This window comes from Acyrthosiphon pisum, chromosome A1 (genome assembly GCF_005508785.2).
Source record: "Acyrthosiphon pisum isolate AL4f chromosome A1, pea_aphid_22Mar2018_4r6ur, whole genome shotgun sequence".
Taxonomy (NCBI): domain Eukaryota; kingdom Metazoa; phylum Arthropoda; class Insecta; order Hemiptera; family Aphididae; genus Acyrthosiphon; species Acyrthosiphon pisum.
The window spans coordinates 1,438,253-1,456,738 of record NC_042494.1 but is presented as its reverse complement, the minus strand read 5'-3'; the positions used below and the strand labels follow the sequence as shown (position 1 = coordinate 1,456,738).

Here is an 18,486-nt window from a genome sequence, read left to right as displayed (position 1 = left end):
TTTTTTTTTGATAAAGGTAGATTATCTTATAAGGAATCTTATATTACATTTTAAAATCTTAGTTCTAAAAAGAAAAATTTGTACGAATTATAAACTCAAAATAATTAGGTAATTTTCGTGATTTTTCCATATTTTGTCAATTTTTAAACTTTAAATGCTAATAAAAAAAACTGTGACTAAGGATTTTTAATATTTTTCAAATGTCATTGTAATAATATAGTAGGAGTCTTGTATTAAATTTTCAAGTATTTTTACTCAACAAATAAAGTTTTATTGACATACATAGAAAAAAAAACTATTTAAATTGGAAACTGGAATTGTCCGTAAACAGCTCAAAACAAATACAGTCATTCATTTTAATGTTACACCAAAAACCAAAATCAATTTTCTCGAAAACAGATTTTGCGTAAAAGTTCCCGTTTTTCCTTAATTTTTCTTTTGTTTTTGACGGCGCTTTTGAAAACTATTGGAAAAATGTTACTTTTGACCCCCCAAAGTACCAACTAGATTCACTTTCCTATCAGAAAAGGTACTGTTGAAGAAAATCCAAGTACTTTTACTGTCCTAAAAGGTTATGACAGACACAAAAATAAAAATAAAATTAAAATAAAAATAAAAAAACACACATCATTGTAAAATCAATACATTCATCGTTCCACTCAGAATCTAAAATCTATACAACTTCACTGGTTCGTTATATCACAGTCCACATAATCCTAATAAAGTTGTTTTTTCTAGTTTATTGTACTTTATTTATCATGTGACAATGGTAACACTAACTTCAAACCTGCAAGACCTGAGTGAAAAACGAATCACAAGAGAGTATATTATAGTATTATATAGATGCGTGAGAAATTAACTTTATGTCTTATAACTATATTTGATTACAATCATACCACACTGAAGTAAGAAATATCTAAGAAATATGAGAAAACCCATAAACCTAATCTCTATTCTTTAATCTCGCATATTCAATTTCACGTTTAAAAAAGGTATATATTTCATAGGTACAATAATGTTGTGATTTTTCAGTCTGCCGACTTTTAATCTAATAAGTAATAACTCATGTTTTCGTCGTTTAAAGGTTAAACAGTAAACACGCTTCTTAGTTCATAATATTTTTAAATTATTTTGATGTTCTAATAATATTATATACCTACTTTACTTTTAGTTTAAATTTAAATAATATTCGAGACAATAAGTAATAAAAGAATATTAATTTAATATTAATTATTATTGAACGTTCTCATTATTGGTATTATAAGTAATATTTTGGCCGACTACACAACGTTCAATGTAGGTATGTTCAACTCATGTATACTGTATAGTGTATAGTGTATACTTATTACTTAATTAATTGTATAATAGGTACTTTATAATATATATATTATGTAAAAACATTTCTATTTCAATATTAATTCATTACTTCATATAGCAATTCAACTAATACAAGTTTTACAACCTACAAAGTCTAAAATACATCAGTAGAAAACGAATTGCGTATTGAAATAATATACCTATATTATAATAGATTAACAAACTATACGATAAAAATTAAAAACTAAATCATTTATGTAAATAATATACAATTATAATACGTTGTTTTAATTCTGAAAATATAGTTCATGATTCAATAATAGCTACCAAGTAGGTAAATAGTAATAATGAAAGAAACACTAATAGTTTGATTATATCTAAAGAAATTATGTTTCTTGCTGAGGGGGTCTGTCAACGGTAATTTATTCAGATACATATGCCGCGACGTGTTTACCCACGGAAATTTGTAGGTACCTACCTATATAATCTGTAGAATATACATAGAAATATTAGAATACGATATCATTATTTTTACTCCTACCGCATAGTTTATACCTATCTGTCCTACCTATGAATACTACCAAATATACCAATGGCTTTCAATTATAGCCATGGACGCATTGCGCACGTTTAATAATACGTAGGTAGGTAGATACTGTATTATTTTCCATTATTACAGTAAAAAACGTGTCCGCTTTCAGGTCACCGGTCAGCATATGTATACTGTATATAGATATTAAATGTAATATGATATTGTGGATATATGTATAATATATCAAACAGGACGCATACCCACAAATATAATTTGACGTTATACTTATTATAACATACCTACTATGTTTATTATCGTAAACATATAATCGATGGACGATGGTGCCAATAGTTTAGCAATAATTGCTAATTATATGACGTAGAAATATGTCCATTGTCCACTAGCTGTTTTTATTATTTAATTTTTTGAATGCGCTTAGTTGACAATTGCACCTCAATATATAACAAAAACAGTAATTACTGACGTTTAAAACTTAGAAGCAATTACCGCATCAAGTAAAAATAATATTTAATGCGCTAAAAGGCCAATAACCAAGGGTTATCAATTTATCATCATGGATAACGATGACTGCTTCTCGCACATGGAACATTTAGCAAAAACAATGTTAGATATACATAAGTTTGCTTTGCGACGTGTAGGTGGTAGGTCATTAGCATAGAAACAAAACAGTATTATAAAACCCATCTGTTTTATGTGCATTATACGTCTTTCAAACTCTTCTACTACGTATATTTATTGGAACGTTTTCTGCAGAAGGGTTCAAGGGAATAAACCGAAAGATTTCCATAGAATCCATTATATATCTACTATAATATATATTATGTATTATATTCGTTGTACGTCATATATAGTTCCCATTCGCCGTCCGCATAAACAATAAATTCTAAACGACATTTGAGGGTGTGGGCCACCACGCTAGCTGACGCTGCAGCAGCAGTTATGCGTGTATTATATGGGTGTACGACAGATGTGAAGTAGCGTTTATTATATTATATTATATTTGGCGTCGCCGACGTTGATAGTATTATATGGTCCGGTCGGGTAGTTCGATGACGACGGCGACATGGTTCCCGCCCCCGCTTCCCCGGGCAAACCCTCTCAAAGACAACCACTGCAGTATATAATATACATATATATTATATACGCGCGCACACACTCACACACATATACATTATATATATAGGTACACATATTATACTTAGTACCAATATATTTTATAAAATATAAGTCTGTTAAGTCTGTTCGTGTACTATATATATATGGCGGAGACCGCTGCCGTCGCAGCATCCGTGCGTCCGGTCCTAATGACTGGAAACGGACAATCACAAATTACCGTATATAATATACTATATATACACATATATATATATATATATAATACACACCGTATTTATATGCTGACAATGAATGACGGCGGCGACGGAGACACGACTATGTATATATAGTGTTGTATATTATACGCGTATATATTTGTATGCATTTGTATGTGTAAGAGAGTGAAATTGTGTGTATGTGTGTGATGGTCGAGGCAAGGAAAATTCAAGAATTTATATCGGCGGCGGCGGCGTCCGACGTCAAAAGCGGTACATTTGACACGGTCCGTTGGCCTCGCACACGTACAACCAAGGCGGCCGCGGTGACTGCACACACACACACACACACACACACACACAGACGTACTCTACACGAGCGTTGATGCGATGCTCGGAGGATATTGGATAGAGTACAACATAATGTATAATATAATAATATTTTATTAATTTCAAAGTTTTCGAAATTTTGAGTATCGATCACGTGGTGTAAAATATTATTCCTTTTTGTCGTCGTATTTATTTATTTGACACGATGTATATTATTTTATCGAAAAATACGCTGTTTCTATAGTCCGGACTCCGGAGTGATAGTTCGACTATATATAATATTAATATGTTTATGATTATTGAATATATATACATATTATGCAAATGCAAGATGCGAGTGTATAACTAGTTAACATATATCATTATATTATAAAAACCCGGTACACGATTACTTTGAGCATACATGCCATGAACCAATGATAGTAAAAGTGTAAAACATATGTTTGTAATTTATGAAAATAAGCTCTAGACCTATATATATATATATATAAAGTTACGTGAACAATAAACATTAAGTAAAATAGTGTTGTTCTATTAAACACAAAGTGTCTATAAGTAGATAATATTATACCAACAATGTCCTATATCATATAGGATATATTTATATATTTAGCAATACAATAAAAAATGGCTCGGTATACATTGGAGGAAGTTCGAGAGCACTATAATATAAGCTGGAATATAAGCTGGAATATAAGCTGGACTGTCAAAATATTGAAAGTGTATTACATGGAAATTTTATATAATAGCTGTTAGTGCTAATGTATATGGATATTAATACATTATTAAGAAATTAGAATATAAAAACTCGTTTTGATAATATTTACATACAATATACTTAAATATATTATTAAACTGTCATACGGCACCACAACAGTCAACGTAGTACAAACTATACAGACACACCTAGTTTAGTGTTTTAGACAACTTAAAATTACAACATGCCACAGCAGATACCTCGAACTGTTTGCATTTAATTTAATTTGTTTCGTATTAATATGTGGTATGTTTTTAGTTTCATCAAGCAATAATAAGCGCCATTTGGACGGTATGTATTTGGTGTTCGGTGTTCGTGTTCCCCCTAAGGCAGATATCTACCTAAACATTTTAATTGACGATATACATTTTTAGTGTCACGTACCATAGTACCAATTACACTCACTAACCATCATATATATATATATATATATTATATTATACTTATAAAGATGTAAATTGTTTTTCTTATATTCTTACAGTTCAAATCATCACTGCGCATCATAGTTGTTTTGCAGGTTATTAAAACTTAAAAGTGTATTAGTTTTATATAGGTACATATCCTTTAATTATTAAAATTATTAATTAGGGTAATTATAGTTTTATACTATAATATACTGTATAGCCTATGAGTATTAAAATATTTAATGAGCACAGACACACAGTATATTACAGTAATATACTGCAGTATAATATAGCATTATAATTGAAGTTATAATATGAACAAAAATACATTATATCGGTTAGAAATTCTCGTCTTGCTTCTTATTTTATAAATTATACTATATATATGGACAAATTAAATTTGTTTATATTTGGTTTTAATTTATCTGTAGTACAGCGCTACAAGTAAATGGTTTTTTGTTTTAAAATCTACTAATCTAATGGTGTAGCTGAGCCTTAAGATTTTATTGTCTTAAGCATCTTAAAGTAAATTAAAATATGTGCGCCCATTGGTGTTTGTTTTCGGGAGCCATGATCAAGTCGTCAGTCGAGGGGTTATACCTCTCTCCTTAAATTTATTCTGCTCCTAGGGGCAGTTTACCTCCCTACACCCCTCACCTTAACAGCTATTTCAATTTTATTACAAAAATCGTGCACACAGATTGCCGTTTCTGTATTTCAAAATTTCAAACAACGCAGATAAAATCAGTTGTCCATAACAGTTTCTATAGTATAATATTACATAAGTAGGTACATTATAATGTTGTTTATTGCAATAGTAATTGTTGGGTAGGAGAGACACTTGACGACTTGAGTGCATGTCATCATGACGTGCGCTCGACATATATTTGTTGGTGCTGTTTTCACAAAAATAAATACAAATTTATTTACGTTTTTCTATACAACTGGTAGCTACGCAGTGCGCATATTATAGTATTATACTTTATAGTTTATAGTATAATGCCAGGTTCACCGCTACTCGCTAGGTACGTCGTCAGTCGTGTAGAGTCCCAAAGTTTGGTACGATAACTCTGGACATTTCTCGTTTCGAGTGTTAGACTAGTGGTTAGCGAAGGATACCATGGTTACAAGTTTACAAAAGTTAATCGGGATACGATATAAAATATAAGGCACACGACTCGGCAGTAGACGACGTAGTTGCGTGAACCCGGCTTTAAGGACTAGTATGGGTAGCTGATGATACTTTTATGTTAATACTATTGCAACTCTAAAATAGCTGTGCAATGATTTAGGATAAACAAAAAAATCATATTTATTTGTTTTGTAATACCGTGCATGAAGCGCACGTTCGTATAATATTCTAATTTTAATTATTTAATAATAATAATTATTATTATTAATATAACATCGCTCGAACGGAGACTGGAGAGCCGTTTACCATTCGGGTGGTCGCGCGCGCGGAAGTCGTGTTTTCGAACGCACGGCGGCATTGGTCGTACTGTCGCATCGGAGGTGACTAAAATTGCGTTTGGCGGCAGATGAGGCTGCGGCGGTCCACAGAGGAAAAGCAAGCCGGGCGCGCGCCTTCGATTGTATTCATTATCGCCGTGTGTGCAGCAGCAGCTTGCTATGCAGCAGCCTGCTGCAGCTGCTACTTGCGACGTTGTGTCGTCAGACCAGCACGGTAATGTCCGCCGCGTACCGTGCCGGCACTGTTACGACGGCCCCGACCACCACTACAACTGAGACTACGGGCTACAATATTCCGTATTATTCTATACGTACGTTAAAATATTGTGTACATGATGCCGCCAACCATGAGTTATAACCACGGCCACAATATTGCCGGGTGGTGGGAGAAATTCGGCCATCTGCCGCCGGCCCGCCGCGCCACCGCCGCCGCAGACCCGAGACCGAGACCACCGTGACGGGCCCACTCGTCGGCGGCGCTGTAGAACGGTCTCAAGAAACCTTCTCCCATTCCGATCCGACTGCCGCGCCGAACGCAGCTCTCCACAGTCCACATTCCGCCGCGCGCCTACGGCCGCTGTTCGCCGTTCTTTCACCGTAGTGTGTGTGCGTGTGTTATACCTAACGTGTGCGTGGTGCTCGTCCGCGTAAAATGTAATATCGTCGAAAATGTTATAAATATATAATATAATATAATATAATATGTTATAGGTGTAAATATTGCATGCACCGAGTCCCGTGACGATTTATTCCGTAATTTAATTATTATTCGACTCGATATATCGGATTGTGTTTTAAAATCGAGTATTATATCGCGTAGTGTTATTTTCATTCGAAATGAAACACCGTGATCGTCTGGCCAATAATATGACATAATATACCTATATTTATACATAATATAGATACATACCTCACAATACGCGACGTTACCTAGGTAGGTACAACTATCTAGGTACCTACCTATAGTTACTACTCGTCGCTTCCCGGCCTTAAAAATCGTTTACCCCGAAACGGTTTTTCATGACGAACAAACTCGAATCGTTATTATTTCCCAATGAGGATACATTCGATTAAAAGTGATGCAGTGGAGATATGTCCGACAAAGTTTCAGTGGACTTGTACGTGAGGCCAACGTTTCAAGATGCACAGGTCGCACGTAGAGAAATCGAAAAGGTACGTTCGAATCTTTGTGGTTTTCTTCTTTTTCAATCAACGGTTACGATGTACACCTTAAAGTAATAAAACTAGCGATGCAGGCACGCTTACAAACTATATTAATATATTATATACAACTGTCAACGGATTCTGATATCGAGACAGGTTCCGCTGAAATGTCGGCACAAAGATTATTTTTTGTAGATTCTGTATTTAATAATATTGTTATCAGCGTTAAGTTTACCCACGGGCAGCGGGCTCGATCCGACCGACCTTGTTCCCGGGCCAATGATCTCCGAGTCTCGACTTTGTGACTTCCGAGGTGACTTCAATAATATTCTTGTTATCGGTAGGTACCTAGCACGGAATCGCCGTTCATTCATGTCGTGGTATACGCTCGTGAATTGTGAAAATCGCATAAAACTTAATATACCCAGTGTCAGTCGGTACGTAAAAATGTAAAATCGTCAGCTGTATCGAATTTCCACGGTAAACGTTTGTCGTATGATTACGTTGCAGTCGTTGATGTTATTTTCATTAATTTGTCATTCGCTGTTATTTTAGACGTAAAAAATAATTACAATGGTGAAAAAAACGCGTAAACGCCTAAATTTGATCTTGAGTTACGTACGTACGCATAACCATGACGTGAACCATTAGTAATAATAAATAATAACCCGAATAATAATTAGGCAATAACCAAATTCAGAAATATTTCCGTATCATTTAATTTCTCGGAATTCCCTCTGTTAAATTCTTTCTAAAGCTCTAAAGGGCAAAGGACATGCGTATAGTAGGTATACCGCTAAACGTAATTCGAGGTCCAATCTATACGAGTTACAGACCTCCCAAAGTGTACCTACTACCTACAATTATATTTCACTACTAATCCCGCTGGGTTTTGTGTAAGGTTTCGTGTCTTTACTCTTTTGAAATTGAATAAAAATTTTTAAAATTGCCCGGAACCATCTATTATATCCACTATTTGTATCCTTTTGTGTTGGAAATGTGCCGGTACATTAAACATATTTAATACAATATTATACATTTATACCTATAATATACCTTTTGAAACGTTCAAATACTTCCAACATATGTTTACCGCAGGTTTACCGGTAGGTATACCGAATCGTTGAAGAGACCTACAATAAACCGTCTCGATAGAAAGATAAATTATAACAAAATATAATATTATCTATAGAGACTGTTAAATTGTTTCATATTTATTCGGCCCCTTGTTTGGCCTACCCACAGTAAAGGCAGTGTCGTCTTACCTACTACGACTACCTACAACTATTATAAATTTGAAATAATGATAAATTATCAGTAATCACGTTCGACAGCGATTCTAAGTAGATACACTAGTAATAAATAATTGGGCGTTGTAAAATCTTAGAAATATCTTAAATATATTGTGAATAGATAATAATTAGGCACCTACTTAATATGGTATTCTTCTTCATTAATAAATAATAAGCTAATAGTCTTTAAACAAAATACAAAAAGTTAATACACGTTTTATTGCGAATAAAACAATATTTAAATAATATCGTTACCTAATAATAATAATAATTATGTATAAAAAAGGGTGTTTCGTACTAATATTAAACATTTTTAGATTTGTATAGCTAAAATATCCTCATACCTATTATCATCTGCCGGTATTCATTTGTATTTTTACTACGATAAATACCTACATTATACCTGCTTAAAATGATCATTACAAATGTCATACATAGGCTAGGCGTGAGACAGGGTGGGCAGCGGCTTCCCCGCCGAGATTTGCGACATGTAGTGTGTTAAATTTTAATAACTCTCGTGGACTAGATTCCAGAAATTATCTATCCTAGAAATGTATTATTCGCCTCTCCAGCCATGAAGGTCTGCATCATGATGTCATAATACAACTTATATAGTCATTTGGCGGTGAACGGTGATGATAGGTATATCGGCATTACACTATCAGATATTAATATCGGGTTGCACAAACTATCACTAAACAGTTAAAAAATAAATAGAGTGAGCTATGATAGCTATAGTAGTCCCTTAAACATGATTTAGTGACCTACGATTAGTCCGTTAAATTTAAGTGCAGCATTAAATGAGTTCGTTTTTTATGCAAACCTGCAGCTAAGTGTTCATACATGTAAAGAACTGATTTATAAATTTTACCTTTTTTTATACATCTTGATATTGGATCCAACCGGGGACCTAACTATCTAAGCAGGCGGTGACGCTGTAGCATAATATATATTATTGTCAGGTGGAGAAAGCGATGATGTAAAAAACGATAATATGACCCTTACATAAGACCTTATGGGGCTTAGGGGTGATTTTTATTCTTCTGTTCTGCGATTCCTTATGCGTGGATGTGATCATATTTTTGTATACACATCACACACAGTAGGTATATCTTTTGTAGGAGACAGTACGGGCCCCTGAACATAACGCGTATTTAGCTGGGGTGGTAGAGGTAGTTTTGTGCATTCGTCGGTTAAATGTTCTTCGTGACATTTTTATTCGTATCTCAGTGACAGCGTGTGCCGTGTGTTAGTATTAAAAATGTTTGTATGGAAATTTAAAATAAAAATATAACCCAGAAATTTGTAGCATTTGGGAGGTCCTTTTGCATGGTAATTTTTTCACTATAGGTATTTGGAATTAAAGATGCGAATTGTACCTATAGGTAAAGGCAGGGAATAACCTTACCTTATATTATTTGAATTCTACAATTATGTTTGTAAAATACTAAAATAATAACTTTAAGGTTATCAAAAAGTTATCCCTAACATAATACAAAACATTTTCCCTTCTGGCGCTTTCAGCGCAATGAAACTAAATGATCCTCCACCGTGTTTGTTTTCCATATATGGTTGCTGTTTTTTGGTCGTGTTTTTGGCATAGAATATAAATAGTAGGTACATTGCTCATTAGAAAAAAAATACCATACCTATTAGGTACTTACGTTTTTTTATTATTGTTATACTTTTTTAATTCCTAATAGTTTCAAGTTTTCCTATAGATAAGAAAAGGACAGTATGTCAGTATACATAGAAAATTTGAATCCATGATATTTTAATTATAAGATAATACTGATAATATAATTTTTATGTCACAGTATAATTTGACATTGGAATGTTGTTATATATACTTTTAAACTCGTTTATTAATATAAGTGGTACATTATGGTATAGGTAATACCAGTACGACAAACTAAACTATATAGGACATAGATTACAGAATTAATTATTATCATATTGAAAAAAATATCACCACAATAAGATGATCGTCGCTGTTAATAATATTCCAAAATGTATTGTAACTATTTATCAAAATTATATTATTTAATTTTTTTTTAATAAACTATTAAATGTGGATTAAAAACGTGCCTATATATACTATACAGGTAATAACCGCTTTTAAAAATGGTTATATGCGCCTAAATTGTAATGATATAAGTATAGTTGTAATAATGTATAAGTATCTAGCCTTTAAAACAGTAAGGTTAATGTAGTTACTATTTTTTGACCCAAATCCTAAGTGTTCGGCATATGTTTTTAAAACTGTCATTATATTACATACAATACACAGTACTGGGGCGGCCTATTGCTACCAGGAATGATTATATGTTGCAACCAGTCTCCTTTTCCCTGTGATTGAGGTGTCTGGGTGGTCCTCATGATTTCACACAACACAATGTTGTCCCTATGTATATGGATATATTCCGTGTGTGTGTGTGAGTGTGTATATGTGTGCGTATACACGAGCGTTGAGGAAGTAACATCCAGCTGGCACATTGCTCCCACTGATCTCGAAACAGGGGTTCTCATATTTTACTAGATATTTTACTTAAACGCTAATATTATGTAGGTACTATAATATCGTATGTTTTGCTCTTGTCTAATATACCTGTTTAAATGTTGTTTTATCTTATATACGGCTACCACTAACAAGCGTTAATGATTTTATATATTATATCCAAATATCCAATGCAGTTTTGAATTTTGATAGCTATTATTAACATTAAAATCGGAAATTTAAACACTTTAAACATGTAAATATATAGGTATATAACACTAGATGTGTGGTTTCAGGGCAAAGCTTCGGGACGTTTGTGCGCTGTGCGGTTTAGAGCTTGGGAGCAAAAGTGCCTGGAGCGATTGGGTAGGTCAATCCATCGCAAAACTCATGTATTCTTTCTCCCACTGTTGGTGGGCCTCGGAGTTCTGTTGGCTGGATTCAAAGCCTTCGACAGGAACTCTCAATTTGATCAGCTATGGGTTGAGTGTAAGTTATTCTATTTATTTGTTACGTAAGATGTACTCAAAATAATTGTGAATTTATATAGCTGGAGGCCGTCTGGAAACGGAATTGCGTTACTCAGAATCGGCACTTGGCGAAACGGAAAGCGTCATACATTTGTTGGTCACACAGACAGCCAAAGAGGCTACTTCTCCGGAAGTGCCTCAACAGCGGCTTCTACATAGAAAAGCGTTACTCGCTCACCTGCAGCTCCTTAAAGCCGCTTCTCATGTCACGGTCAACCTTTTTGACGTGTAAGTCACCTGATCTTATTTCTATTGATTTTTTTACAAATAATAATTGTCTTCTTTCTCATTAAACAGGACATGGAGTCTCAAAGACATTTGTGTGTCACCGAGCCCACCAGATTTTGAAGTCCACTATATAGATACTGTAATTTTTTTTTTCCATTATAAAAAAATTAATTTACTAACAAGTTTTTAATTTTTCCAGATATTTGAAAATATGATGCCTTGTGAAATAATTACTCCTTTAGATTGTTTTTGGGAAGGTTCCAAACTTTTGGGTCCAGAAAATCCTATAATAGTCCCGTAAGTAGCAAGTTTTACTTCTAACAATCAATGATCTTAACTTATGATTTTTATTGTAATTAGTGGTGTTGGAAATGGTATTAAATGGACTAATTTAAATCCTCAAAGTTTAATGAAATCTATTAGAGCCATGGGAGACACAAATTTTCCATTTGATATGTTAGAAACGTACATGAAACGAGTAAGTAGAAGTAAACATATAATTAGAATATTATTGGTATAAAATATTGTTTTGTATCGACGTTCATAATTTAACTTTAGGCAGGAATCAATTCGGGTTACCAAGATAAACCATGCTTAGATCCGGAAGATCCTGACTGTCCAGAAACAGCACCGAATAAGAAATCAAAAAAGGTGAGTTTTTCAACTATTTAATAGCAAATACCTCTCGAAGTAAATGTAGCAAAAATTTTGCTGTTAGGCATAAAATTACCTTGGTACCCAACCTTGTAACTATTAATATATAATTGTATCGTTAAATCAACCTGTTGGATTGGTACAAGTGTTAGGTGTACCTATTGTATGTAATCTGCATTATATTTCACGTGCAAATAATTTTAAATTTAAGGCTGAAAATTGTCATTTAAGTATATTGTGTATTATTTACAAATACGTTTTTACTTACAGGTAATGTTAGGTAAATATTTTGATTAATTAATTAAAAAAATAAATACATTTAAATTACAGCCTACAAATATTTATAGCCGTAAATAGGAAATAAGCGTGGTATAGTAAACACTGATAACAAAGTGTTTGGGGCTCATCGCTCATTTATATCTCGTATTTACATATTTATTTATTTGTATCGTAGAAAAATAAACTGGAATTTATTCTTATCAGATTTAATTTTCTGGGTCAAACACATTTTTAAAAGGAAAAGTTAGTAAACTTCACTTGCTCGAAACATCTATAGATTTGTTAATTGCGTGTTATTTGTCTTCCTTTTTCTTGTTGATCGTTAGTCGTATATTAGGTAGGGAATCTAGCCAATATGTAACATTTAGGCCCCCCAGACAACATAATATATAACTTATTTGCATAACAAAGACCTCTTGGGAGGCATTGTGTTTGCCGGACCCTATTCATGTCTTGTCATAGCCAAACACACACACACAACCAGACTCACTCGCTCACTCGTTCTCCCCTCCACTTTCTTTTTCATCGGTGCTCGGGGTAATTGAAGTCGGTATACCAGTGAACTCGAGGACCACACACGCAACTCTGGAGCTATCATTCTTGGTCGGTGATGCCTTCATTATGGTTATAAGGTAATAGGCCTTGGGCTATACACAATACACACGCTGCACAGCACCCAAGCATTCCTTCGCATAAAAAAACACCGATATCACCTTACTTTTGATTTTTATTACAGCATTCTTTTCACATGTGTTACCTACATAATAAATTAAAATATTCTGTGCTAAAATCGAAGAAAATAGTAAGAAAATTTTAAAGAGTTCTCGACGGCGTATTCTCACACGTACAAGCATACAATTACTACAATACTACTAACTGCATATAATTATTTGTCGATTTAAAAACTAAAAAAAATTGAATATTAACATCGGAATTTGGTAATTAAATAATTTAAGTAGTATTATATGGATAGATTTTGGACGTATAGCCTACACGCTGTTTGAGGTGGTCTCTATGTTGGTGGGCTAATTTGTTAAAAACACAATTTTTTTTTCTCCACGACACATTCACATTGCACGCGGAATCGCAATAATAAATCTCAATAATATTTTATATTTTATTTTTGGCATTTGTGTGCTGTGTAAATGGCAACTCAGCGCCGGTTTACTTCATGGGAGGTCCCCATCTCTTTCAGAGAGTGTATCGTGTATCTGTGTGTGTGTGTGTGTGTGTTAGTGCATTGAAACCCGAACACTGAACAGCTTCATCCTTGCGTCTTTATATTTTTTGATAATATGTTCTTAGAATGCCGATCCCCAGCCGTAACACTAGCTCATGACTTTACCTGATCATAATTTAACGGCTTCGCCCCCTCCCGATCATTGCGTGCAGAAAAAAAATCAAAATCGTCCTCGCGTTCACCTGCTGCTTAAGTCACATTCTTGGAGAGCCTATATTACACCATATTATATTTTGAATAAGACCTCATATGAATGGGAAATATCACAAAGCAATATTTCACGTTGTAAGTTAGCAGATTGAGTTACACGCCAATGTCCAATTCCAATAATAATGCATCGTTGGATACACTATTCAAATATTGCAATCACTATAGGTACTACCGTGGTTAACCATAATGTGCTACATTTTGCAATTGTTACTATTTGAAAAAATATCGGTAGACTTTTTGTTCGCCTTTTTGGTTTCGTCTGTTATTTAAGTATTTTATCATTTCAAATTCTCGGTAAATAATTTTACACTCACCCTACTCTATATTATAATTTAATATTTGTTTATAATTTATATCGTACATGTTAAAAAAAGATTCCCATTAAGTTATATTTTATAATACAATTTTCATTCAATAACAAATATTACGTAAGTACATAACTTTTCACTGTAAGATTTATTATTTTTTTTTTTACAACAATGGTTTGAAATTAAAATTATAACTATAATCATCAAAAATCAATTTTAATTTTAAACTAAGTATATTCTACTCATTTCTAGGTGCACTGTCATGGCGTCATGTGTTATATTATAATATTATACTTAGCTTAGGTATATTGTGTTACTGAGATACTGTTAATTTATCCAACCGCATTAGATAAGTGTACTAGGGAGTATTTTAGTTAGTCTACACGTACCAGCATCTAAAAAAAAAAATTTAATCGGTACTCATATTCATCAAGCATGTAATATAATTAGAACAGTATTATTCTAACAAGGAGTGTATTACGAAAGGGGACAAGATCAACGCCCACATTTCCTGTACCCACATCCTTGTTGTAAATGATAACTATATTATTTTCCCAAATCCCAAGTAGGTAACAAAAGTACTAAACAGTGTTGTATTATTGTAGGGGTAAAATATTTAAAAATGTTATAATTATATTTTTAATTTAATAGATTGTATATTAAAATCATAAAAAATTTACACTTTTACAGATCCCTGACATTGGAGCAGAATTGGCCAATGGTTGTCATGGATTTGCTAGTAAATATATGCACTGGCCTAAAGAGTTACTGTTGGGTGGTATTACTCAAAATAAAACAGGATACATCCAAAAGTAATTTTTATTGTGCTTGGCATATTTATTTTATTGTTTTATTATTTGCGTTTTTTTAATATAAATAAAATATTTTAGTGCCGAAGCATTGCAGTCAGTGTTCCAACTAATGGGTGAAAAGGAGTTGTATGAATTTTGGTCACAAAGCTACAAAGTATTGCATTTTTCATGGGACCAAGAGAAGGCTGCTTTGGTCCTCAAAATGTGGCAAAAGAAATTTAATGAGGTTAGCATATTATATTATAATTGTTAACTAATATTATATTATAACTATTAACTAATATTATATCATTTTTGTTACATTTTTAATCGATTGTAAATATGTTTTATGATTGTAGGAAGTTAAAAGAGCGCTTAAAACCACAGCAATGGTCCCATACGATTTTCATACATTTTCAACAATGTTACTAAAAGACTTACTTAACCAATTCAATTTTTTGGACCCTAAATTTATTTATATTGGATGTGCATTAATGGTAATTTTCTTATAGTTTTTAATGAAACCAGAACAATTTTAATGAGATATATATTATTTTTTAGCTACTTTATGTTTCGTGTATGCAAATAAATTTATTCGACCCTGTCAGGTCTCAAGCAATCATTGGACTGTTTAGTCTCCTGTTAATACTGTTATCGATTGCATCTGGTATTGCTTTTTGTTGTCTTATTGGAATTCAAATACATTCTGCTACTATAGCTGTAAGTCTAAGAATCTTTTTTTATTCACAGTATTTATGTATAGTATGTACATTTTATAGAATTATACATAATATATATTAACTTATAACTTATAGGTTGTCATTTCAATTGCAACGGCATTAGGAGTAAACAATATGTTTTTGTTGATGTTCAGTTATGAGCGAGTGTCAAGTCATGGATTTGATAAAGCTGTAAGTTATTTATTTTTAAAAGTAAATAAAAAATATTTTTCTAATATGTTTGATTTTATTTAGACTCAAAAATACAGTTGTCACTTAGGTAAAAAACAAGTAGGAATGGTGTTGAAATCTACAGGAACAAATATACTTATGACATCTTTCATCACCATAGTAATTTTTATTACTGCTTCTGTTGTGCCAATTCCTGCATTGCGAGCATTTTGCTTGCAGGTTGCTATATTGGCAATGTTTGTTTTGGTTACTACACTTTTTGGTGTTACATCACTTATTAGCTTTGATGTGCGCAGAAGAAGAAGTGCAAGAATTGATATATTTTGTTGTTTTCCATCTGAAGACTTACGATGGCCATGTTTTAACAATAATAATAATTCTCTTGGAACAGCAAGCACAATTGATGGACAAATGCGTCAATTCACTGAAAAATCAGATTCGCCAACTCCAGCATCTTCAAATTTATTACTGGTTAGTTACTAAAGTACTTAATTGTGTTTATATTCAGTTATATTTATTAATTATTATTCTGTGATTTTTTTTCTATTTTACATCAGAAAGAATTTAAAGACCCAAATTCAGATTGTGAAGATACTCCAATGAGAAAACAAACATATTTTTATAACTGGAAGCCTAAAGACTTTGCTCAAAAATATGTTCAGTATTTGACAACTGGGGCATGTCGTATACGTGTCATCTTATTATTTATTGCGGTTTTGGGAATTAGTGTATGGGGAATTACCAGAATTCAAGCAGGACTGACATTGCCCGAAATGGTTCCCAATGGTACTAATGAGCAAAAGTTTCTTGGAACATATGCTCAGATGTTTGGATTTTATAACATGCATGCAGTGACCCGAGGTGATTTTGAGTATCCAACTAATCAAAGATTATTGTATGAATATCACGATGCATTCATGCGGGTTCCTAACATATTAAAAAATGATAATGGTGGTTTACCTCAGATGTGGCTTACATTATTCAAAGAATGGCTGTTAGGTAATTTATACTATTAGTAATTTTATCTCAAGGTATAAGAATGTTGTATTTAATATTATTTATTCTATAGGATTACAAAAAGCATTTGATAAAGACTGGGCAAAGAAATGCATTGGTCAAGAAGGATGGGAGACATGTGCATCTGAAAATGGTATTCTCGGTTATAAGTTACTTGTGCAAACTGGCAACAGTGATAATCCAATTGATAAATCATTGGCAATGAATGCTAGGCTGGTCAATGAGAATGGCATCATTAATGAAGAAACATTTTATAACCTATTGACTGCATGGGTTTCTAATGATATACTAGCATATGGAGCATCTCAAGCCAACATCCGACCAGAACCTCGTCGTTGGACGCACGTGGCCAACGATTTCGATTTACAGATTGTAAAGTCATCGCCAATAATTTATGCTCAAATGCCATTCTATGCTAGCTATTTGTACGAAACATCTATAATAACAAAATTCATATCTACAGTACGTGGCATTTGCAAACATTTTGACGAACGTGGACTGCCCAACTATCCATCAGGCATCCCTTTTGTTTACTGGGAACAATATCAAGAACTCAATCAGTATTTATGTTTGGCCATGTCATTTGCATTTTTTTTTTTGTTTTTAATCTGCGGTTTGTTCCTATGCAATATCCGAGCCGCCCTTATAACATTATTTATGTCTGCAACACAAGTCATTCAAGTTTTGGGTTTTATGGGTTTTGCTTACATAAAATTTAGCGCCATACCGGTTGTGTTAGTAATTGGTACTGTAGGTACTGGAGCAACATTCACTGTACACCTTTGTTTGGTAAGTTCAACAAAATAAGTTTAGTAACAATGAGTTTTATTATTAATCATATGTTTTTTTTCATCCAACAGAGTTTTGTCACATGTATAGGTGATAAAAATAGACGAACACATCTATCTGTAGACCATATGTCTAAAATAATCCTTCAATCTGGAGTTACATTAATTATCGCTGTCATAATGCTTGTTTTCCAAAACAACTATGTATCAAGGTAAAATGTGAATTATTTTTATTGTGAATAAATAATATTTAATGTTTTAATATTCAATTGCAGGTCATACTTTCTCATATTAATTTCTAATACAGTGTTTGGTTTGTTTAATGGCCTCGTGTGTTTACCAGTATTTTTATCTATGTATGGACCACCACCAGAGGTTTGTTTACTTAAATAATAATAAGACATTTTAATAATTATTAATTATTCAAACATTTTAC

The 18,486-nt window shown here is 32.9% G+C and overlaps 1 protein-coding gene across 3 annotated transcripts in view; it reads left to right on the top strand.

Annotated features, from left to right (window-relative positions):
• LOC100158939 (protein patched) overlaps positions 1 to 18,486 on the top strand; it is a 28,224-nt gene that overhangs the window by 7,962 nt on the left and 1,776 nt on the right. Inside the window, exons 1-17 of one of the 3 annotated variants that reach the window (XM_008181469.3) lie at positions 6,585 to 7,314; positions 11,391 to 11,583; positions 11,645 to 11,852; positions 11,922 to 11,991; positions 12,052 to 12,149; positions 12,213 to 12,330; positions 12,411 to 12,503; positions 15,234 to 15,355; positions 15,434 to 15,581; positions 15,694 to 15,831; positions 15,896 to 16,054; positions 16,150 to 16,245; positions 16,309 to 16,716; positions 16,803 to 17,244; positions 17,315 to 18,051; positions 18,123 to 18,262; positions 18,326 to 18,425. In XM_008181469.3, coding sequence (XP_008179691.1) covers positions 7,234 to 7,314; positions 11,391 to 11,583; positions 11,645 to 11,852; positions 11,922 to 11,991; positions 12,052 to 12,149; positions 12,213 to 12,330; positions 12,411 to 12,503; positions 15,234 to 15,355; positions 15,434 to 15,581; positions 15,694 to 15,831; positions 15,896 to 16,054; positions 16,150 to 16,245; positions 16,309 to 16,716; positions 16,803 to 17,244; positions 17,315 to 18,051; positions 18,123 to 18,262; positions 18,326 to 18,425 — 3,351 coding nt within the window. In that variant the 5' untranslated portion in view covers positions 6,585 to 7,233. Of the gene's footprint in view, positions 1 to 6,584; positions 7,315 to 11,390; positions 11,584 to 11,644; positions 11,853 to 11,921; positions 11,992 to 12,051; positions 12,150 to 12,212; positions 12,331 to 12,410; positions 12,504 to 15,233; positions 15,356 to 15,433; positions 15,582 to 15,693; positions 15,832 to 15,895; positions 16,055 to 16,149; positions 16,246 to 16,308; positions 16,717 to 16,802; positions 17,245 to 17,314; positions 18,052 to 18,122; positions 18,263 to 18,325; positions 18,426 to 18,486 lie in introns of those variants that run through there. The other 2 variants (XM_003242178.4, XM_001949562.5) reach the window with 2 other exon arrangements.